Source organism: Gallus gallus, chromosome 1 (assembly GCF_016699485.2).
Source record: "Gallus gallus isolate bGalGal1 chromosome 1, bGalGal1.mat.broiler.GRCg7b, whole genome shotgun sequence".
Lineage (NCBI taxonomy): Eukaryota > Metazoa > Chordata > Aves > Galliformes > Phasianidae > Gallus > Gallus gallus.
The window spans coordinates 195543631-195567933 of NC_052532.1; the positions used below are offsets into that span (position 1 = coordinate 195543631).

Genomic DNA, 24303 nt, shown 5'->3' on the forward strand with positions numbered 1-24303 from the left:
TACATCGATTGCTTAGTGGAGGTAGTCCAGCCTGCCTTTTCCAGTCTTCCTCCACCCAAGAGATGATTTACGACTCAGCACATTCTGTTTTCTATTTCTGTCACATTTGCATCCCTGGTGAGGCTGCTTGTAGGAACGTGGGTTCAGTTGCAGCTTGGTGTTACCTCTTGAGTTGGGTCTTGTGCTTCATCCAGCCACCAACCCTTCCTGGCTTGGGTTGGTGCTCTCGCATTGCCCTTGAGTTTCTAGTCTCTGGTGTGAACACTACCTGCTTTATTTCCTTGCAACCCTTGCAGCCTCTGAAAGCAAATATTGAGCACTGCCCAGCACCGACGGATCGCCTTGCAGTGCTCACCCTGAGGAAACCTGAGCTACTTAGAGAGGAAACCCGAGATGCTGAAACATCAGGAGCTGAGGTTGGGATCCTCACGGGGCTGCTGCTCCCTGGTGACAGCTCTGGGCATCGTGCATCTCTTGCAAAAAGCTCTTTCCATCTGACCTTGGGTGACCCAGAACAGGGCTGGGCGGGAGGATGTGGTGGGATGTTGGCTCTTGCCGAGGCAAGTCAGGCATTGACTGGGAGATTTTGGGGGAAGATGATGCACCTCAGTGTTGATTTTGTTGAACAAACAGAAAAATGTACCGATATTGATGTATGATTTGAGCCAGAGGCGTTCAATGCAGACATTCTATATCTGTACCAAGGTTGTGTTGCTGCCATTTCTGAACGGTATTTGCTTGGGCTATTTTGCCCCAGAGCTTGTCGACCTGAGCATTTAAATCGATCAGTTAGTAGGAAAATGAAGGCGCCTTAAAGGTCTTATAATACAGAATCACAGAATCATAGAATGGCCCGGGTTGGAAGGGACCTCAAGGATCATGAAGCTCCAACCCCCCCACCACACACAGGGCCACCAACCTCCACATTTCAGACCAGCCCAGGCTGCCCAGGACCCCATCCAACCTGGCCTTGAACACCTCCAGGGATGGATGGGGCATCCACAGCCTCTCTGGGCAGATGCCTTAAATGTAAAAGTTTGCTGTGCATGCTGCTTGCATGGTGCCTTTAGGTCTTTGTTCTTGTAGTTATCCTCTTCCCAGTCCCCATGCAACCGTTGAAAATCATGGCTTGTGAATGCTTATTGTCTCTTGATGGAAATTACTGTTCCTTATGGGGTGAGTGGAAGAAGAGAATGCACTAAACCTGACAGCAGAACTGGAAAATAAGAAAATGGTTTTTCAAACTTGCTTTATTTTGATGCGCTCGTGTTTCAGTGCAGCCTGTCAGGTTCTCTCTGTAGCTGTCTGGATATTTTTCCTGCTCTGCCTGTCAGTTTATGGGCATTTTGGGCTTAACTGTATTGATTGTGTAGAAAAACGAAACATTCATCCTCATCCTGTATTGTTTTTAACAAAGCCTAATTCTGCTACCATCTGCTCCATTTTTCAGGGATGAATTTGAACTAACATCTGAGTCTTTATCTGTGATTGCTATAAGGATACATTTTCTAGGCCTAAGGCTGATTTTGCTTCATTGTTGGAATATTTGGTATTAAGAGAAATCAACTGATGTTTATTTTTAATGATAGATTACTTTACTGATGGAGAGATGTGAAAATGAAACGTTTTCTGCAGGATGTGCAGTCTTGTTGTTCCCCATGGTAGGGTTATACCCTCATCTGTAGACTTTCTTTTTTTCCATAGTGGCATCTTAATCACCGCTTTAGAAAGCAGGATAATAAAGAACTATTAAGGTAGCTCTACATAGAGCCTGTGGATGGAGAATTGGCATCACATGAATGATTGCTTTCTGTGGGTCCTTTGTTTGGGGACCACACTGATCCAATCTCTCATATACCGTTTTCCATTCAGGTTTCTGGTGTTGCAGGCTATGATGTGTCTGCACTGAACTTTATCTTGAGTGTGGAAGACCCTCAGTGGGGTCAAATGCATTGGTCATCTTCAGACTTCATGTTTTATACATATGCCCACTTACTGCTAAACGTTTACTGCTCTTTTCTTTTGGTCACAGTTGGCACCAGAAAATACCCTGATGTCCTTCCAGAAGGCGGTGGAGCAGAAGATATATGGAGTCCAGGCTGATGTCATATTAAGGTAAGCCAGTGTCATACTTGGTGTGAGCATGGAGGCTTTCTCTATGCACAGCCCAAACCATGCTGTTGGGTCTCTATCTGCTGTCTGGTTGATACTGGTCTTTCCCATTGGAAGGGGCTCTCATGGTGAACGTATCTGATAACTCCCAGGGGAGGCTTAGGTTGGATATTAGAAAAAAAATGTTCTCAGAAAGAGTGGTAACACATTGGTGCAGGCTGCTCATGGAGGTGGAGGAGTCACCATCCCTGGAGGTGTTCCCGAAAAGGGTAGATGTGACAACAGGGGACATGGTCAGTGGGCACGGTGGGATGGGTTGGGGTTGGAATTGGGGATCTGAGAGGTCTTTTCCAACTGTAATGGTTCTGTGATTCTATGAACTCCTAGCTGTGTCTACCTGTGGTGCACTGATGCTACAGATCATTCCACTGAGAGGATGGCTGAAGGTGAAGTTGTCCAGTTGAGAGATCCTGGATCCCTTTTCTTATGAAAATAATAGTAATTAACCTGAAGATTGCTGTTTACTAGAACTTGCTTTACTACAGTGACACATTGCACCTGGTTTCTAGCATGGCTTGAAGTCAACTGGTCTTGGGAAAAGGCAGAAATGCTTAAATATGACTTTTACTGGGCAGCGCAGAGAAAGAAGTGATCCCGAAGTGACTTCCTTGTGCTGCAGGTCTTCAGGAGGGTTTTACCAGCCTTGCAAAACTGTCTACAGTGATTTAGCATCACAGGAGTAAAATCGTTCCCCTGCCCTCCTTCACTTCACGTTGCTGCTGGGCAAAGGAGGAACCTGGTCAGGCAGTTGCCCATCAAAACGCCTTTCCCTGCAGGCAAGTGTTGAGTTGACAAGGCCAATTTAGATGTCATTTAGAGTTACTTTGAGAGCCGTGCTTTATTCCAGGAGTGTGATGGTTGTCTAATAGACTTCCTTTCTCAGCTGTTTTTTCCATGTATTGCAAGAGCGTGGAAGTGGCGTGAAGGGAGATGTAATGCCTTATCTTGGTGATCCCTCAGTTTGTCTTAGTTCCAGGTATAAATACAATTAGGACACAAGGCTGGTGTTTTCTTTCTTTTTTTTCTTTTTCCTGATCTCTTTGAAGGTTGGAAAGGTAGTTTTGCCTTGTGGAAGATGAGATTCTGAAGCCTAATTGTCATGGTGCTTTCTTTCTTTCCCTAATTGTTTGAGAGAAAGCAACGTGAAAACTGGAGGAGCTTCTTCCCCTGGGAAGTCATTGTGGAGGAACGAAGGAAGAACTGGGATATTAGCAATAAAATTCTTTCAAAAATTACATTATTTATCGTTGTGAAGGGGTAACTGAATAGGTTCCTCCTTTATCCCTGACCAGGGAGAAGGCCAGACTCTGGGAGGAGGAGAGCTTGAAAAGATCCAAGAGCTCTCCATGTTGCCACCCTCCAGGCATCTCAGAGGAGCGTTCCAAGCATCCCACAGCTCAAATGATGATGCTCTTAATGAATCAGTTATCTGAGGCCCTTCAGGGGAGACCCAAGATGCTCTATAAAAAGAGGCCTTCAGTGACCTTCAGACCAAAGCCAGAGCTATCAATACAGCTGGCAGAAGTTTTGGGAAGAGTTTGCTTGAAAAATGCTCTTCATGCCTGTGTCTTGCTAGGTCACTTTCAGTTCTCCTCCTGGAATGTTTCCAAACTTCCCTCTCATTCCTCCTCTAGAAGAATATAGGTAGGCCACTGGGACGTAGTCACGTACATCACATCCTGCTCCCTATCCAATGATGCTCCAAACTGTGTGGTTCTGCTTACAAAGCCAGCATAGGTGCATTCAAAACCTCTTTGCTTCAAGCAGAAATAGCGTAGTATTGCTGCATGTTCCCCTCCCATCTTCCATCTCCTCTCACCTCTCTTCTGAAGCTATGATTTCTCACTCTGAATCATTTCTTCTGATCTATACGTGCTAATATGTTGGTTGTGATTCGCCTTGCATTGTGCTGAGCAACTCTGTACGGGGAGGGATTGGACAGAAGGGAGTCAATATGAAGTGCCCCATTAGTTCCCATGCTGTGGTTAAGGCTCAGCGGTATCTAATGATGCTCTGCTGCAAGGTGTTAAGGCTTGAGCTCCTATCTTCCTTAAACAGTCCATGCTCTTCATACTGCAGTTTCTTAGCATCTTTTTTTTATTATTATTGTAAATATTAAAAATTCTTCTGACTGCAGAAGTGTGACTCATGCATGGCTGAGCGTGGTGTTACTGTGTTAGTGTGCTGCTTTGGATGGAGAGGGAAATAGTTGGCATGATGCACACCAGAAACAGCAAATAAGATGCAAGTGACCTTTGTGATAAGGGACTTCAGCAGGCTGTGATAAAGATGGGAAAGCATTTACTCCATCATCCCCAGTTGTTGTTTTGTACTCCCTGTAGTTCTGTGGGTGAGTGCTCAGGGTTATCTCCTAATTCAGATGGGTTTTGTTTTTTAATCCCATCTCATTTCCAGATGTTATCTGCCTAGTATGAAGATGGGCACTTTGCTTTGGAAAACATCATTGTAATCAGGCTGGCTGTGCAGAGTTTATCTTGATTTTTGAGTGCAGACAGTTGTCCTCTAGACTTCAATAAAAGCCTTCATTATCCCACCACTGATCCAGCCACAGAAAATTGGTCTGAAAGAAAACTTGAAGAGCTTCCTAGGCTTCCCAGCACTGCTGTTCTGTAATATCTAGGTGGCTTAAAAACCACAGGGCATACACTTGGCTATTTGGTTTCTTCTGAGAGGTGGGTTTTCTTTAAGATGGGTTTCTTTAAGGTGCATGAACACAGCTACTTGTGTGAGCATGGCTGCCTCCTCAAACCAGTTTCAAATTGGAAAAGATTATTTAAGAGCAGTTTTAGTAGCTTGTAGCCCTTGAATCTTGTTGGAAGCCCATAAGCATTAAGTTCTTAGATAGACTGAGAGCTATTGAAAATCTTGCTCATCATCTACTATTAACCATTTGAGAATAGCTTGTACCTGTGTGGATGCATATGTCTGTGGATACAAGGTATGGAAAAACACTGTCAGTTTTTGGAGCTACAGACATTGCAGGCATCTTTGGTTGGTGCTGAGCATTCATGGTGGCTGGTCTTGTCTGAGCTGAGAAGCTGCGGATGCCCATCCCTGGAGGTGCTCAAGGCCAGGGGCTACCTGATGGGGCCCTGGGCAACCTGATCTATTGTGTTATTCAGGTGGCAGCCCTGTCTGCAGCAGGAGGTTGGAACTAGATGATCTTTGAGGTCCCTTCCAACCCAAGCCATTGTGGAATTCCGTGATACATGAGTTTGGCACTCAAAAAATTTATGAATTGGAGAAGGGTGGGATGGACTAATGCAAGCATCTGGCAGATTTCTTAAACATTTTTCCTCGGGGTACATCTCATTTCAACTGGTCTTGAGGCTGTTGGGGATGTGTTAAGTTGGTCAAGATCTTCACAATGATTTCGCTGTGGTCCTCAAAGCCATGGGAGAAGCTGGAGTGGAGATGGCCATTTCTCTAGCAAAGCGTTACATGGTTTTTGTCTCAACCTGTAATGGAGTCTGTGTGTTTGCAGCTATGATGGAGTGCCATTTCTGATGCATGACAAGACACTCAGGAGAACAACGAACGTGGAGGAAGTGTTTCCAGGGCGGGCCTACGAACACTCTTCCATGTTCAACTGGACTGACCTGGAAATGCTCAATGCTGGAGAGTGGTTCCTACGGGTGCGTACCTATAGGATGTCCTGCAGACATGGTCACGGGATGACAGCTCTGCCTAAACCCTCTTTGAGGTAGCTCCTTGGTAGAGTGGTCTGAACTGCATCTAGACCAAGCCTTTATGAACTGTATGTAGTTCAGTCCTCTACTATTCACGTAGCTTGACATCCTACCCAAAGCATTCACTGCTGCTTTTAGTAGTGTTGCCCAAGGGCTGGAGCAATGGCTTAGCCCCCAACAGCACTCTGTGGGAATTTGAGTTGCTTGGTCCTCTCTCTGCCTTGCAACCTGGGGCAGGGGAGAGATGTCATTGTTTTTCTGTGCTTCTTCCACCTCTTGGAAGGAGGGACCTTAATGCCTGGCTGATACTACTCAGGACTTCCAACATCCCCCCTGGAAGAGGAAATACGACTATAAAGAAAACATAGAAGATACTATGTTGTATTGTTACTTTTCCCTTAATTTATGTTTGGAGGTAATTATTTCTAAAATGGGGGAAAAAAAATCCACGGAGATGTTCAGCTTTCAAAGTCCAAGGGAGAAGGAATTGCCTTGGGATGAGCTGATCCATCTTTTGGTGCTCAGCCAGCTTACAGGTGGGCTTTCTTTCTGTAGCCTGTAGCTGTAACCTTCCTGGAGAGAATTGACTGTGGTCTAGAAGGAGGACTGCAGCAGCATGGCATGTTCCAGCAAGCCTAAATGTGGCTTACTGCAATGATGCAAGCTCAGATTCTGGTTTCGTGTGTCTGTTTGAAGGTCCCTCAGTGCTTGCTTGGTAGTAGCCTGAGCTGTATTAGCATCACCACTGTTCTGATCTGTGGTGGGGAAGTCTGAATAAGAACTGCATGTGCTATGGCACAAAGACTTGCTGGGCCTGCAGATGTGGTTGTTGGAGTGGGAATGCTGTGAAAATGCCTCTTTCTAGATGAGAGGGACAAAGACAGCAGCTGGAAGGTTGGTTTTGGAGATGTCCTTTGAGACACAGTCATTTCTAAATGTCCTCATGTCAGGAGAGTCCATCTTCTCCAGCATCCCATAGCTCCTCTCATATTGCTCTTTGTTCCCATGGGTGGGGAAGCTGAGGAATGGAGAAACACTTCAACAAAGTCCTGGATGGGCACTGAGTGTAGTTGTCAGCATCCTCTACTGTTGCCATGGTGGGATGGAAGAGGAGCTCCACCTGCACCCGGGGAGCCTGTCCTTTGTGGTGGTAATGCTGGGATGTTTTACTTTCAGAACGACCCTTTCTGGACAGCTGGATCCCTCTCTAGGTCTGACTATTTGGAAGCTGCAAACCAGTCTGTCTGCAAGCTAGCAGATATGCTGGAGGTGATCAAGGATAACACATCACTCATCCTGAACTTCCAGGACCTGCCACCAGATCATCCCTATTACACTTCTTACATCAACATCACCCTGAAGACCATCCTGGCGTCGGGAATTCAGCAACAAGCTGTGAGTTCTGTGGGATTGATAGTATTTCCAAAACTGAACATCCCCATGGTTTCCCTGTGTTCTTGAGTGCCTCATTTGATCCTTTTGGTTGCTTGATTTGGGATGTTACTTGGAAGCTGTGCTGGGGAGGACAATGCCTGCAGGCTGGTGGTCCCAAAGACCGCCCTGAGCATGGACCTTTAAGAGCCTGCTGCTTTCTGAGCAATATACCCTGGCAGCAAAAGACAACCTTGGCCTGTACTCATGGTAGGATAGCTAGTAGACTGAGAGATGGGATTATTGCCATTGCTCAGCAATCATGTCTAGCATGGGGCTTCCAGACGTCAAATACTGATAAACTGAGATCAATCCTGCAGATTGATTAGGGGTTGTACGAGGAGGGGCTGAGAGAACTGAATCTCTCTGTCCTGGAAGAAAGAAGTCTTTGGGGAAACTTCATGGCGGCTGTCCAGAGCCATCAAGAAGGTTGTTGAGAAGTTGGACCCAAGCTCTTTGCTGAGTTGCATGTCTGGTGGATGGAAGATAGTAGTCATAAACTGGACCAGCAAAAGGAGGCCTCCTCCAGACTTTCTTTCCTATAATTGCCAAGCAATTAATTGCAATGGCTCAGAGCTAGAAGTCAGTGTCCAGCCAGCCTTGTTAGCTATGTCCTCTCCTACCACAAGGTGTAGAACTTCCACAGAGGAATGAAGGGCACTGGAAAAACAGTGAGCAAATAGATGCGGGGGTGGTGAAGCTGTATTTTTCACCCAAGTTTGAGGCCAAATGTCTGGTCATTAATGAGTGTTGATGAAGTCTTAAACATGTGGGTTAAAGCAATGCAATGCCCACTGGTACTGCCAAAATCATTGCAGCCTCTGTATGACACAAGTAATAGAACTGCCCAGCCTGGCTCCTGTATCCACTTTATGTCTGGCACCCGAGCACGTCAACAGTAATTGATCTGACACATTTTCAAAGCCTGGTGTGAACTCTGGAAAATCCTTGCTTTGGGTTAGAAGAGATGTAGCCCTAATGAAAGAGAGTGAATAAAACTAATCTCAGCCAAGGGATGTTGAGAGGCTTCTCCTGCACCGTCTTGTGCTGTCAGCATTAGTCCCTGTGCCCTGAATTGGGCTGGGAAGACAGGTTGTTAGGTGTGGGGTACACTAGACCTGAGCCCTTGGCTTGACCTGTTTGTATCTCAACCCTTTTCACCTCTATACTTTCATGCATTATATATTTCTCTTGGTTCCCCAACCATCCTGAAGTGCATCTGAATATAAATACAGGAGGCTGTGTGCCTCTCCCAGACTGTATATAAGGCAAAATCTATCACGCATATTTGCTTCTGACTTAATGTAAACCGGTTATCTGCAACCCTTGGCTGGTGTTATCTGCTTTGTGAACCCCCTTTGCCTTGACCTCCCTCTGCCTCTGCAGGTGATGTGGCTGCCAGACACGGAGCGGCAGCTGGTCAGGCAGATTGCTCCAGCTTTCCAGCAGACTTCTGGCCTCAAGTTGGATGCAGAGCGCTTGAGAGAGAAGGGCATCGTGAAGCTCAACCTGCGCTACACCAAGGTCACGAATGAGGATGTCAGGTAGAGTCCTCCCTTTGGATGTGGTGTTGGTAGCACGTTGCTCTACAGCCACGCATGCATCCCTGTCCCAGCAGCATCTTTCTTGACCATCCCAGGACTTGTCTGCATACAGGCATTGTTTCAGATGGACTTGCTGTTAAAAAACCTGAGCTGTGCAAGCTCATTTCTCCTGCTAGCCAGAATCCAGGCTGTTCCCAGGATTGCTCATTTGCCTCATAGAATACAATCATAGAATTGTTAAGGTTGGAAAAGACCTCTAAGATCATGAAGTCCAACCACCAACCCATCACCACAATGCCCCCAAACACGTCCCTCGGTGCCACATCTGTGTCTCATACGTGATGATCCTTTCTGAAATGCAGACCTGTGAATATTCCTTATTCCCTTGTTATCTCTGGAAAAAGGTGACTTTGTTTTCATCTCTATCGGCAGCTGCCCTGTTATCTGTTAATCTGCTCCAGAGCTTCTATGGCAGATTCTTGATTAATCCCATGTCTAAACTAGTTCTTAGAACTTTTTTGGCAGACAATTCAAATGTTCTGTTGCTGTCACCTGTTTGGAGTGGTTAGGCCTCATCTTTAATGAGACTGTCACAGCATGTGCAGCCTTCTGCCAGTGTGTATCTGAACGATGCACAGTGCTAGTTCATGACTTTACCCTTTTCTCAGAAGGCATGGGTTGTCTCTCATAGAGACCTTTTCCCTTTTTTAGAGTTTGAATTTATTCCTTGAATAAGTATTTGAAAAATGAAACATGTTTTCAGATTAAAAAAAAAACCTATGTTTAAATGATTTGTGGTATTATACATTTGGGCTGGAAAGAGGGAATAACTGAGAATATGGCCCCTAGCTGTTTGCTTTGTCTCCTGGAGAGGACCATATGCCAGCTCTGGAAACTGGAAGACGTATCCCTGCAGCTGTCCCTAAAACAAGAGCGTGGGAGCTGCAGGAACTGATGTTGCAAACTCAATCAGCTTTTAATTAAGTAGACTGCCTATGAAACATGGTGAGCATCTGAGGTAGACGTTAATTTTGCATCAACATGATGAGGTGGTGGTTAGAGAAACACAGTGTATATCCATCCATCATGATGACGTGTCTGAAGTGGGCCGAGTCCTGGGGCAGGTAGTGCCTGGGAGGAAAAGAAAGCTTGAGCATTCCAACCACTTGACTGCAATGCCCTTGGGTTGCTTACGTGGTGACTGTGTCCTTTTAAAAACCTACTTCATATGATTCATAGCTAATATGTCTGTATTTCAGCCGTGCAGATAATGAGAACTCTCTGAGATGGAGATTTCAAGTTGAATATTAAAAATAATTTCTTCTCCAAAGAGCACTTGGTCACAGTCATGGGCTGCCCAAGGGGGTGGTGGAGTCACCATCCCTGAGGTGTTCAGATCTGTGGGGATGTGGCACTGAGGGACACGTTCAGTGGGAACAGTGGGATGGATTGGAGTGGGACATGGGGATCTTGGAGGTCTTTCACAGCCATAATGATTCTGTGATTCAGTGAGATGAGGCACTGATGATTGCAGGACTCACCCCTCTCTTCCTTCTGGCAGAGACTACATGGCAGCAAACCTGAGTGTGAATCTCTACACTGTGAATGAGCCCTGGCTGTACTCCATCCTGTGGTGCACTGGTGTCCCGTCGGTCACCTCCGACAGCTCCCACGTCCTTCGCAAGGTGCCTTTTCCCATCTGGTTGATGGTAAGCACAGAGCATAGGAAGGTGCTGTGAACCCCTGGAAGTAGGGAACACCATGGGGGAGGTTTGGAGGTTGTTCGCTGCATCCACATCACTAGTGGTGTTCTCCAAGGATGTTTGGGTTCAATGTGCCATTGACCTGGAGTGTTTTCACCCTCTGTATGTCTAACACGGCCTCTTGCACAATCTCTTCTTTCAGGTCTCTCCCCATGCAGCATTTGGGGACCTTGGAGATTGTATTGCATGTCTCACCCACCCAACTTTTCCATATTCCTTCAAAGTAAAAACACCTTTCCAGACCTGTTGAGCAGCTACTAGAGTTGCAGGAGTTTTGTCTGGTTTTAATACCAAATGAGGACAGATTTTACCTCTGGCTACTCCACTGCCATACTAGGAACAGAGACCTTACCCATCACATAGGCAGTAAACCCTCTGAAAGCTCTGCTAGCACTTTGGGTCTTTGAACCAAAAAGAAACATTCACACTGGAGTGGAGGGAAAATAGTTGCATCATAGTATTCCCCAAACAAGCTCAGCTGCAGAGGTGTACATGGATGGCATGGGGCCATTTTTTAGTAACAGATTTTGATGGGGGTAGGACAGGAGGCAGCTGTTTTGCCACTGCTCTGGGACATCCCATTGGGAAAGGGGAAATAAGATGACCACAAGGGGGAATTCAGCAGGTGTTATCTGCATCTTCAGTTGGAGGTAGGACCTCCAGACTACTGCCTGGATGAATGAACATCTATGCATCTGTGAGTGTCATTGGTCTTAGCTTAACCTACTGCTTGTATCTGACAACACAAATTTGCACTGGTGTGAGCTGAAGCTGGAAAACTGAAAGTGGTCAACAGACTGATCTGTTGGCATCAGAAATTATCACTGTCTGAATTCTGCTGCTGCAAACATCTGTCTTGCCCTGCAGTTGGCAGGAGTTTTGGGTACATCACTGGCAGCTTTTTACTCCAAAATCCTCATTGTCAGCTATGAAAAGCAGATGATGCTTGGAGCCTTCCTCCTAGGGATCTCCCATCTGCTGGAATTCCAACACAACATCCCATAGAGGAGGGCTTTGGAAATGGAAAGCTTGGGTTGGGCTTCTGACCCCAACTTGGTGTCCTTAACACAAGTGCCCAGTGTGGTGCTCCTGCCCTGCCTGCAGTTCTGAGATTCTCCCTGAAAGCTTTGAGTTGCTCTCTGGATTCCAGTTTTTGTGCTCATAAAATCTTTGCTAACTCTGAGCTTTCTGTGGGATTTTATGGGCATTATGGATTACTTTTTTTCCATCATCAATATGAAGTGCTAGAGTTTGCTCAGAAAGTTCTGTTTATGTCTGCCTATTCCTTGGGATATATCATGGGAAATACAACTTTTCTCCCTGCTGGAGAACTTCATATTTTGGGTGTTGTTGTGGAATACTGATTTGGATAAGTGAAAAACTTAGATGTGTAGATTTTCTTCAGACCTAGAAGCCTCCTGAGTTTTCATTCAAAACATCTATGATAGCATTCTCCAATCAGGAAAATGGCACTTTTGTGCCTGTTGGTCTTAATAAATGCAGAAAATTAGACAGGTCTTATTGCAGTACCAACATGCCGTCAAATGTCTCTTTTCTGTAATTAAGTTTGAAAGTAAAGGATGAAATGTCTATCAGAAGTGTTAGCTAATTAAAGCATTGCCCTGCTCTTCCTGCAGGATAAATTGAGACACACAAAGAGGCAGTGACCAGAAAAACTGATTATTCTATTCTGGGAGACAGAAGTAGCAACATTGGGTGGTTCCCAAGTGGTTTTACCTATGTCACCCTACTGTTGCATGAACTCCTCTTTCTGCACTGTGTTCTATTTCTCTAATTAAATATTATTTGTCTGCATTAATGGCATTGGCTGTTGGGATGCCTGTGTCTGGTCTGGTAGTAAGTCAGCAGCCTTTTCCTTGGTTGGGACTGTGTTCTTCAGGATTGGGCAGGCCAAGCAGAAGTTTGTTGGCTATTGCTGGTGGCCGTCATGGGTGAGTATCTTCTGAGCATCATCAGGAGTTGATTATTAATAACTATTACTTAGACCAGCAAATGTAGCAAGAGTTGCCTGTGCCTTAAAGGACAGAAATCAAGACCTATGTGCTTATAGTACAGAGGCTACTCTAAACAGCTAACAGTAGCACTCAGAATGGAACTTGCTTGTCTCATGGACAGCATGCATGTGTTTTTGTTTTCCCACAGGCTTGGATTTCCAAAGCGCCTCTCACCTCACCTTGAGGTACAGCTGAGATAGGGAACTTCCAGCCCACAAAGCTCTGAGAAAACATCAGCACCTGCAAAGTGCTTAAAGCTTAAAGCTCTTCCTGATTGCTTCCCGACAATGCCATCTCAAGTGACAGGCTAACATTAGAAATGTCATAAGCATGATTTATTTGTGACCCCTGCAGCTCCGTGCTTTTCTTTCTGCCCTGGTGGTAACTTCAGCAATGTGTGGTCTCCCTGTGCGCATACACAGCTTTAAGATCTGCTCCTCTTCTTTGTCTTCCAGCCTCCAGACGAGTACCGCCTAATCTGGATCACATCTGATCTCATTTCATTTATCATAATTGTAGGAGTTTTTATATTCCAGAAGTAAGTAGCATCGTTGTGGCTCAACTCTCGTGTATCTGTGGTGTGTGTTTTCATTGAGAGTGTGGGGTGGGGATGAAAGGGAGGACTGTGGTGCTCCTCAAACACCATATTGGATTGCCATAGCAGGAAAACTGATTAAAAATACCTACAAAGACTGCAAACAGTGATTAATTCCACTTCTGAGATGACGTTTGAATTTGACGAAGTCAGTGCTTTTAAGAAGAATAAGAGATCTCACAGCAGGAATGGCAGACTCCTTGCTCTTCTCATAAACGTGCGTGGGAGAGAAACCTCAAGTGTTTCTGGGGAAATGGACTTTAAGAAGTTTAAATGCTGTATAAAAAGGTGAGGAAATAGTTTGAGTTTCCACAGTTACAGTTTTTACAGCAGGGTTGTCTTTTAGTTTTTCTAAAATTAGTTGGTTTCCATTAGGATGAAGAGAGAGATGTAAGCGATGCAAAACTGTTGCAGCTTAGCAGATGCAATCAGTTGCCCAACTGGATGCATTGAGAAAAAAAATCCCCCTTTTTTCAAGGAAAACGTGGAAGCAGAAGCCTCTAGGACCGTGCACACAGACATGGAGCAGAGAGCCTGGGAGCAGGACAAGCTTAAGACACTGATGAATCAGTAGGAGATAAATCAACTTGCTAATGGTAGAGTTGGCCGAACCACCCTCTTGATTATAAGGGAGGAAATGGCGGTGTTCTCCCGGTGATGTGCCTGCTCTCCTGAGAGGCACTTTAGCTGTCAGTGATGACACTGAAATAACCCTCTCCGGGAAAGCACGAGCTCGGGAGGAGAAATGCTCTTCCTCCAGCGAGAAGCAGCAGTCTTCCCCCGGGAGAATGTCATTTTGAAATTGCACCTCTCTCTTTGCCTGGCTTTGTAATCTCATCTGCTTTAGCATGCACAAAGCACTATACTAGAGGCAGCAAGAGGCTTGTGCTTTCCTTCTTTCTTGTTCTCCAAAATGCCTTTGTGTTAGGAGTAGCAATTTCATTTCCGTCAGCTTTATGAGCCGGTGATTTTACTGTCATGCTGCCCCAGATCATCTGCTTGCAGCAGTCCTTTCCCTCCCCAGGTCAGATAATTACCTGGGCATTTTTCACCATCTTACATCAGGCTATTGCTCCTGCCAACACCTGCTATGGGTTTGACTTCAGGCCATATGTTGGGTCTGTTGATAATTATGTCCTTCCAAATTTGCAACTCTCACAGTCCCAGGCTGGTAGATCAGTGCCCAGTAGGTCACCCATTCCAGCACAGCTTAACAGAATGAGAAGCAGATTCAAACCCCTCTCAGATTCGATTTACCCACACTTAACAAAACCAGTGACCTAAATGAGATTTACCAATGTGTTTATTATTTTGCTCAGAAGTCTGGTGATTCAAATTGCAGCCAATTAAACCTTTCCTCCAGATAGATGTTGTGGCTGTGTTGTCTGGAAGCTTCCTCTACTCCCTCAGATTTATCCGTGGGTTTAATAAAATATTTCCCTGTTCTTCAGACCTTTATTTCTCAGTCAGGTACAGAAATGCACTGAGGAGGCTGAAGGCAGGGACTGAGCTCCTTAACGCTCTTCTGTCAAGAGCAGAATTTAAAGGCCATGGCAGTGAAATACTTCATAGAATCATTAAGGTTGGAAAAGACCTCTAAGATCATCCAGTCCAACCACTGACCCATCACCATTTGAAGAGTTTTGCATCATCTCCCAAAGCTGGTTTGGCAGGATTGCTCTATCATACCCAGAAGACCACATCCAAAAGGGTTAAACTAAGTCATACTGCAGGCTATAGGTCTGCTGTGTGGGCATTCTGATGTATGGACTCCTCCTCTCCCCATGATGTTTTTCCAGCTTGGAGGTAGTTTGGTGGAGTAGGGAGAGAAGAATCAGGGTGAGGGGTGGAAGGATTGTGGGATTTCTCTCCCTTGGGACAGCTCAACCCCAAGTCAGTGGAAGGAAGGAGAATAACTCCAGCATCAGAAGTTGGATTTCCTACAGCAAAAGACTTGCCCTCCTGAGAGCTCCTGCTCTGTGCATCCCACTTAGGAGACGCCCATTTCCCTGCTCTTCACGGCTGCTTCCCCACGCAGAAGAATGGGAATCAGCACCGAGTCTGTGCCAAAAACGAGTCTCAGCACAATTGCCTAACGACTCCCTGCTGACGCAATGCAGCTCCAGGAAGTGGGGCTTGACATTTGGCCTTCAATACGTCATGTGTTTTTGTTTTAGTTGTTTTTGGTTGTTGTTTTTTTTTGTTGTTGTTGGTTTTTTTGTTTTGGTTTGTTTTTTTTTTTTTTTTTTTTTTTTGTGTATGTGTGTGTATTTTTTACTGAAGTCCTTTTTGGGGCAAAACAGGGCTGCTTCCTCCACGCAAGGACAAGGGGGTGGGTGGGACCAGAGGCACCGCTTCGATGTGCTTGTCTCTCTCCTCCGCATGGCTTGTCTCTCCTCCATAGGGCAGGGGTTGCTCCTGCTCTTCTACTTCAGCTCTGGGAACAGGATCGTGGCAGGCTCTCCAGGAGGGAAATACCAACTGTGATGACTTCTAACCAATCTTTTTTGCCTCTTTGCCTTGTTTATTTTCTTACTGCTCTGACTGTTGTGCATGTTCCTCCTCTTTCTCTCTCTGCTGCATTCTGGCATCTCACAGCTATCACATGATCAGGTAATTCTGGTGCTTTCCTCCTCTTTCTCTTTTTCATTCAGCCTTCCTTTCTCTCTTTCTTTCTCCCTCTCTGCTACGGCTTCACTGCAGATAGAAAGTGCGGGACGCAGCTTTTCCATGATGCTTTCAAACATCTGGCTTCACAGGGGGACCATAAGAGTCAGAACACTGCATGGTCCATAGCCATGAGCACCACGGGAGCCTGATGCTGAAGCTGGTGGATGCTTTGAAGGCAATCTGACCTTTTGTCACAAAAATTGAAGTTGCTGCCCTTTAAAACAGCCCTGTTCTGAGGTCCTGCAGCGTGTTGAAACTGGGCAGTTCCCCATGGAGATGATGCTTTCTCCGTGGAAATGATTTCCCTACAAAATGCCCCCTTCCTGCATTTACCAGAGTTTTTTGGGGGGGACCAACCTCTTCTAAGCTGGCTAATTCTGAATAAGATGAAAATGTAACCTGTTCAATTATATCAAGTATCAGTTCTCCATCTGGGAGTTAATTAATAGGGCTAAGAGCTGAACAGGTTTGGCTCAACTACCGCTGCACTCGTGGGAGCTTTCGAGGCGTTTCCCAGTTACTCTACTATGAAACTGGAAATACAGTCTGAAAGTAAAAACAGCAGTGTACCCAGGAATGGAATGAGCCTGGGATTTTGGATTTGAAGTGCCATAAATTGACAACCCAAATTTCTCCTTGCATTGACTGTTTTCTCAGTGGTAGTTCTCATCCCACTGGAGGGAAGCACTGTCACCTTTCTGCAGTAAAGCCTGTACCATGTCCATACTCAGACCAGACTCTCCACGTTACCTTCTCCATTCCTTCTGCTTGGCACCGTGGGGTTGCATTATTGAGGACTGGCTCCTCCCTGTGTGTGCTCAGCCTCCCTCTTCCCCTACCCACCACCTTTGGGGTTGGGGTTGGCCATCTGGAAGCATCACCTGCTCCACCAGGTACTTGGAATTGCAGTGTTCCATCCTCACCTCACCTCACCAAAACGGGACCGGCTATGGGGCCAAGGAGGTTGAGTGTTCTCCTCCTTTCAACTCTCCATTGCTCTCTGGCATTTTTCATGTGGGCGGGGAGAAGAGAGAGGCGTGGAGGAGTTGGTCAGGCTTTAGACAAGAGCAATGGAGGTGCTCAAGGCCAGGTTGCATGGTGCCCTGGGCAACTTGGTCTAGTACCAGATCTGGAGGTTGGTGGCCCTCCCTGTGGCAGGGGGGTTGGAACTTGGTGATCCTTGGGGGTCTCTTCCAACCCAAGTCTTTGTACGATCCTATGAATAGCAGGATGGGGACTGTGAGGTTGTGGCTGGCTTGGCTCTTTGCTCACTACCATTTTATGACCTTGGTACCAACCAACTCTGTTTTCTCCCCAGTCTGTCCTCTCCCATCTCCTTTCCCTTCCATTTCTCCTTGACCCAAGCACCCCAGTCATGGCCCTAACATGGTGTGTGCTGTCTCTGTGTTGTTGTCCCAGTATTTTTTAGTCTGTTGCTATCCCATGTCCGTCTGGTCTGCTTTGATGCCTCCCAGAACACGACCAACCTGCTGTCTGTCTGACACAACGAGCCCTGCTCTGGGCTGCCCTTTTTGCACATGTGACCGGTCACAGCAGAGTCCAAGGGGGTAGGAGAGGTGTTATTTCCTATTAAAATAAGCTTCCTGGTGACCCTAAGTCTATTGAGCTCAGCAGAAAATGTTTCATGCAGCATTGGTTGGTGTCGCATCGTGGTTAAATAGACTGTTGGCACCTCTGCTAAGAGGGCATTTCAAAATGGGGGTGGTATTGGGAGCTTGGTTTGCTTTGCATGGGGCTGCAAGCAGCTGTAGAAGCTAAGTGAGTAATTGCATGACCCTTGCAAATTTGGGCTGGTTTTGATGTTGCTCCTTGGGTGCGTTCCATTTGAAAATGCATCCCATTACTGTGCCCTGCTCTGCTCCTCTTACCTGGAGCTGAAATTCCCTCTTGAATGCTCAGGAAGTCCTGACTGGACCTACATGCACTGTGTACCAGCACAGAAAAGGGCCACAGAATGTTAGGGGAGAGAAGTCAGAGGGCACCTGCAGTCAGTGTGCTTCAGCTCAGGTGCGTGCACAAATTTTACCCAGAGAAGTACTGCAGGAGCTGTCAGAGTGCTTGAGCTGGGGCATCCTGTCCAGGGCTCTGTGCCCTAAAGGGGCCTATGCCCTCTGTGGGATGTCTTGAACCTGTGAGCAAGGGATCACAATGCCTCTTGGCCATGCAGCCCGGCCTAATGTTGTGGGCACGGGGAAGACCCATCATGCTGACAAAGAGTTTTGGTCCTGATAAAGGAATTTCTTATCCCGTGAGACCCTGTGCACATACTGATCTTAGCAGGATCTGCCTGCGTGGGGCCATAAGGGAAAAACGGTCATCTTCCAAGCTAAAGTAGCTCAGATTAGGTGATGATGATAAAAGAAAAATCACGTTTTTGGGGTTTGTTTTTTTTTATGCTTTAATATCTTCTCCACCTCCTCGTGCTGCTTCTGGGTCGCTTTTGTCCGTGGGTCCATGAGCTGTGCATTGTGGCCATCCCACCCCATCCCACCCCATCCTCCCTCTGTAGCAGAGCTCCGTCTTCATCCATACTCTGACAGTGTGGTGTCACCCACTGGGATTTGGGGGGAAAAAAAAAAAAAAAAAAGTGGAAACCGTGGAAATCAGCACCAGATAGATTCCTTTTATTTCATTTTATTTTGAATGGAACAACACCAGGAACTCATCTGTGGTTGTTTCAGGCCCACGCTGTGGGCCCAGACTGGAGAGGTGTGGAGCTTCTCAAATCTGCTCCTGGGGTGGGGAGAGGGTTGGAAATGTAAGAGCAGGCGGTGGTCACTTGCCCCCACCCAAAAGAAAAAAGGAAAAAAAACACATAAAATAGAAATACCACATTTTTCTTCTATGGGTACGCCGCTAGATGGTGCCAGAAGATCAAAAAATCCATAGGCTGCCCTAAATCTCTGCTTTTTTCCTACCCAAGAGCTTTGTAGCATCCCTGACTCTGGCAGGGAGAATGGGAATTGCTGAAAGCCTTCCTCTGTGTGCAGGAGGTGGAACAAAACGGTGGGTTGGGGGCTGTGAAACCCACTAAGCCCCAGTTTCCCTTTATTTGAAGGAAATTTTCCTCCAATTCCTGTATTTCCCTTGAGGATCTATGTCACAGGGATGCTCACAGGGTGAAAGAGAGCTTTAAAAGCAAAGCCCTTCTTAGCTTTGCTGCCGTTGTTGCATTTTATGTATGTGCACTTTTAGAACAAAAAGCCTGGCTGATGTAACTGTGCAGCCAGGTTCCCATCAGCTTTGTGTTGTCATTCATGTGATGGAAATTTTTGGTGAAGCTAAAGAAGAAAAGGGTGTGCATTTTGGGTTAAAGGCAAAGACCTGGCAACTGGGGAGGGAACTGCCCTGGGATCAGTTCCATTCGGGGGCACTGTACATAATGATCTGCCTGCAGTGAGAGTGCTCGTGCTTTCCTTCCGAGCATCTCATGCTGAGGTTTTTTGCTGCCTGTCTCGGGTCTGAAACCTGAATTTTTCTCTGAGTTCTCTTCTCCTACAAATGTGAGCCTGACACGCAGCGAGGAAAAAGAAGTTTATTCGCTTGGCTCAGCCTTTGTTCCCTCGTAGCCGCTCTAAGAGTCAAAGTAGTTCACCTCCTTAGTGCAGTTGTCCAGCTGATGTGGTGCAGAGAGGTTTTGGATATCTGCAGTCCTTGTTGAAATTAGTGGGGTTGGGATGTTGAATGCAGTTTAGAGATGACTCCTTTTTATGTTTGTCCCCTCCCTAAGACCACATGCTCATCTCTGAACATCCTCCTGCCATGCGGGGTTGCGTAGGTACAAGGGCACGAAAGCATTGAGGGTGTTGGTTGAGCATCTTCCCGGTGTTGGTGGCCACTTTGAGGATGCTCTCAGGGTTGGGGAGACCCAGCCCCTGATATCCCCTTCTTCTCTTGCAGGTGGCGCTTAGGAAGCATCAGGACCTACAACCCAGAGCAGATCATGCTCAGCGCTGCCGTCCGCCGGTCCAGTCGGGATGTCAAGATCATGAAGGAGAAGCTGATCTTCTCGGGTATGGATCGGGGCTGGTCAGTCGAAGCTCTTTGCTTCATCCTCCAGTTGTCACTCTGCTGATGGAGGAGATAGAGTCTCAGCATCGCTGAGGTTGGCAAAGCCCTCTAAGATCACCAAGTGCAATCCTGAGCCACCCCCACCATGCCCACTGACCATATCCCTCAGTGCCACATCCTGATATGGGTGTCATCTCCCACTGGTGGGATGGGATGGCTGGACTGACCCTGCTGTGAGATACGGTCGCTTTTGGGATGTGGTTCTGGCTCATCAGTCCCATATGGCTGTGGGATTTCATGTCGGCATGCAGCATCTTCCTCTTAGTGTGTCTGTCCAAGCCCACCTCCAAGAAAGATCCCAGGAATGTTTCCCAGGAAGGAAACATTTAGCTTTACGAGGCTGAAGTCAGTGTGTGAAGCTGAGATGCTCACGTTTGAAGGAATGTGGCCACAATCTGCCCTTGGGCTCTATTATTGGCTTTCTTTCCTCGTATCAGAGGCTGCAGAGCTCCAGCAGGGATCAGGGTTTATTGTACAAAGACAACTCATGCTTCAAAGATTTCAATGTGGGGAAACAGGCCTGATTCTGCCCTCCAGAGATGGTCAAAATGAGGAGTAAATCCAGGGAACGTGGAGTAAGAAAGCAGTTGGTCGGAGGAAAATTAAGCCTCCCCACTGTTTTCTAGGCATGAAATCTCTTAGAAACAAAGCAGCTTCTGAGGTCAGGGGTGCATATTAACGTTTTGTGCCTCTGAAACAAGTGGTTTCGCTTCGAGTTGGTGGATGTGATTAAAACTTCAGTGGGTGTAGATGTTCCGCAGCGAAACCAGTGACTGCAGGAATCTTCCCAGGTCCAGAACAGCAAACAGGGTAGAGATGAAGTTCAGATGTTTCTTTTTGCAAAGGTAAGTAATTCAACCTGTGGCATAGCATCACGTGTATGGCAGGGTCCAGCTTTGCTTCTGATGGTGATGGAGCGTACAGGGTCTGAAATTTAGAGATGAGCTCCAGTTTGGAGGTAATTCATAACTGGGTTTTAAATGGGTTAATGCTACTGAAGGCAGGGGAAATCCCTTTAGGTTAAGGTGGATCTCAATCTCAAGTTGCATCAGGAGAGATTCAGATTGGATGTTAGGAAGTTCTTCACAGTAAGGGTGGTCCAGAGTTGCAGTGGGCTGCCCAGGGAAGTGGCAGAGTCCCCATCCCTCGTGGAACTTAAGGGACATGGATGTGGCACTAAGGGATGTGGGTTAGTGATGGGATTTGGGAGGTCAGGCTGGTGGTTGGACTGGATCATGCTGAAGGTCCTTCCCAACCTAGGCGATACTGTGATTTTACTGGCTGCTCATCCATGAGGGTCTCCTGTATCTTGCACCGCTGTGACAACGTCCTCCCCTCCTTTACCCTCCCCAGAGATCAACAACGGCGTGGAGACCACAGACGAGCTGTCCCTGTGCTCTGAAAATGGCTACGCCAACGAGATGGTCACCCCCACGGATCATCGGGACACCAGGCTGCGGATGAACTGAGGGGCTCCAGCCCAACCCCACGCGTGGCCAACCCCACATGCGCTCTGGCAACGAGAGCTGCGCTCTCCTGCTTGCCATGGGATGGGAAACTTGGAGGAACTGCTGGCCGGGCAGAGGTCCCTTCCCATTCCACCATCAGTGGCTGCTCCACCTCTCTGGTTCTGAGATTGAGGGGCTTTTTTTTTTGTAAATATGTAGAAAATCTGAATTTTTTTTTTTTGTCTTTTTTTTTTTTTTTTTTTCCTCGAGTGTAATTTTTTCCAGGGCATGAGTGGAAATACCGTGTTCATCAAACCCTCTACGTTATGGCTGAAGTTATTTGAACCTTGACGTGACAGCCTGAGTCCCCCTGGGGGGAGTTTGGGACAGTTCCCCCCACCCTGCTCCCTTCCTTCCCTTGATGCATCGACCGTGTAGCTGAATTGTTTAAACTGTATGTTGTGAAGTTCTCGTGGAGTGTCGTTTGTTTTTTTTTTTCTGTTTTATTTTTGTTCCCCCCTCCCCCCTCCACCTTTCCCTTCCTGGGCAATGAAGTGTTAGCTGTAATTGAACAGGAGGCTGCTTGGAGGAGAGAAGCTTTCCTTGGACAGGAGATGGCTCTGCTCTTCCGTGTTGCAGTTCAGAGCTGGAGGAGTGGCACTGGCTCAGACACTTGGGCACGTTCCCTCTGTCCCATTCCCCATCCCCAAAACTTGGATGTCGACAGAAAAATGGCCTTCTTGAAATGTCTGTAGGCGAATCCTGGGCGGTAGCTGCAGATTGGCCTCTGCTGGCAGCAGTGCTTTGATTTTGTTGTTCTTTTTCTATCTTCTCCATGAGTTGGGCTCCGGTGGGCTCCTGGATGGCTTGCAAAAAGCAATGCCACGGGCACTGTCACTGCTCCCATCTGGCTGAAGTGCCTGCACTTGCAGTTGCTCCTTACTTCGCTGCATCCATGCAGGAGGAGGAGGAGCAGCAGTGTGAGCCCCTCTGTGCCCAACAGATGCCCCTGGGTGAAGGAGATGTAAATAGTTTGGAAGCTGAAGTAGCCCAGGACAGTAATTTATTCCTGCAAGGAGGTGTTTCCTACTTGCTTTAAAACCAGCATCTTTAAAGCTGCATGTTGGCATCCTCCAAAGGAGCAGCGGTCTTGCAGCAGATGCACACACCCAGTGCAAAAGGCTTGAAACCAAACTCGTAGAGCAGAGGTTTAGAGAAGCATGAAATAAAGCTTAGAAGCCACACTGATGGTGGTTGTGTTTTGTCCCCACACTGATACAGCCCAGGGCTGGGATGCTCAGCTCCCTGCTCTCAGTCTCCAAGGTCTCGCCGGGCAGAGCCTGTTTTTGGGTCACCGTGCTCTTTGTGTGGATCTGGTTCCCAAGGCAGCTGAATCCAGCTGGAAGGCTGACAGTGACATGAATGGCTCTTGGCTCGGTTCCTGTGGCCTTCCGGTGTTGGGTCACTCCTTCCCTCACCGGATCTCGGTTGGTACAACGTGCAAAGTGGGAAATCCCATTGAGCACGAGCTTCCTTTGAAGCTTGGTGTGTTCCACCTTGGAAATGCCAAGACCATAGGAGTTGTTTCCCGTGGAGGAAATGTGACCCAAAGCTCAGGCTTTGCGCTGAGCCTGCTTGCTGAGCCCTGGGAGAAGTCGCCTTGCAGAAAAGAAGGGAGGTTTGGGGGATGCTGATGTGCCTCCTGGTGGACTCCTAAAGCAAACCTGCAAAAGCCAGAAGCAAGCCACAGCAATCAGCCTCGAGCAGGTCGTCCTTGCCGTGGCAGCACTGAAGTTTTGAACCTTGAATGTACTGAAGTAGCGTATTGAAACCTCAGAATCTTGGGTTCGGTGCATGAGAATTAGAGTGCAGAAGTGGTCGTTGCAGCTTGTGCAAAGGAAAAGAAGGCATGCCAAAGTGACATAAGGAACATACCTCTGTTAATAACGCAAGTAAGCAAATCTGAATTGTGATGCTTTAGTACGCACCTTCTAAGCAGCACAAATTGAGACTTCAATTTGTCTGCATCTACCTTGGGTTTTCATGAATGTAGATGGAACGAGGCCCTAGTCCACGCTCCCTCTTATCCTCCTCAAATACTGATCTTCTGTATGCAACTCTCTTGAGTCTGTGAAACGTGGTGGGTGGTTACTTTTTTTTTTCCTGCAGAATCACAAGGTTTTGGTGGATTTGAAGGCTTTTGAGATAAAAGTTGCTTCTTCCCTTAATGAGGCGCCGCACTGAAGCGTTCCTGGCGGATTGTCATTGCCAGTGAGAGCTGTTGTTGAATCCTGGCATCTGTTGATAATCACCTGCATGTTCTGTTATTATCCTCGGCGATGACGTTATTGAAAGGTGAAGTGCTTAAAAGCTTGGAAGTGTTAAAAGCAATCCAACCAAGAGCCACTGTCTTCACAAGTCATTTTTTTTATGATGAGACCCAAACTCTATGCGTAATGCACCGACTGTTACCGTTATCGTCCTGAAGATTTGCTACTTTTTTTTTTTTTTAAGGGAATATACTTTTTTGATGAAAATAGAGCTAGACCAAAATGAACTCTGCGATGCTCTGTGAAATAAACTGTCAGTATTCCCCTGCCAGTCTGTGATCTTGTTGTGTGTTTTGGGCTCGCTCGCAGAACGCTCCTCTTGCACTGATCTCCGTGTTTCTGCATTCTGTGCTTTGCGGGAGAACCTCAAGGTCTGACCTCAGGTTGGAAATTAGGAACAATTTCTGTTTCTTCTCCGAAAGAGTGGTAATGCACTGCACAGCTGCCGAGGGAGGTGGGAGGGTCACTGTCCCTGGAGGTGTTCCAGAGCCGTGGAGATGAGGCACTGAAGGACGTGGTCAGTGGGGTGGGTT

The 24303-nt window shown here is 46.9% G+C and overlaps 1 protein-coding gene across 7 annotated transcripts in view; it reads left to right on the forward strand.

Moving 5' to 3' along the window:
- The window catches only part of GDPD5 (glycerophosphodiester phosphodiesterase domain containing 5), a 158290-nt gene extending 134249 nt beyond the window's left edge, over positions 1 to 24041 (forward strand). For 3 of the 7 annotated variants that reach the window (NM_001305150.2, XM_040700553.2, XM_040700560.2), the window contains exons 9-16: positions 2033 to 2115; positions 5678 to 5828; positions 7059 to 7277; positions 8700 to 8857; positions 10419 to 10566; positions 13091 to 13173; positions 19822 to 19934; positions 21346 to 24041. In NM_001305150.2, the coding sequence (NP_001292079.1) occupies positions 2033 to 2115; positions 5678 to 5828; positions 7059 to 7277; positions 8700 to 8857; positions 10419 to 10566; positions 13091 to 13173; positions 19822 to 19934; positions 21346 to 21461 (1071 nt within the window). In that variant the 3' untranslated portion in view covers positions 21462 to 24041. Of the gene's footprint in view, positions 1 to 2032; positions 2116 to 5677; positions 5829 to 7058; positions 7278 to 8699; positions 8858 to 10418; positions 10567 to 13090; positions 13174 to 13708; positions 13827 to 15828; positions 15844 to 19821; positions 19935 to 21345 lie in introns of those variants that run through there. The other 4 variants (XM_015280976.4, XM_015280978.4, XM_046942252.1 and 1 more) reach the window with 3 other exon arrangements.
- The last annotated feature ends 262 nt before the right edge of the window (positions 24042 to 24303 follow it).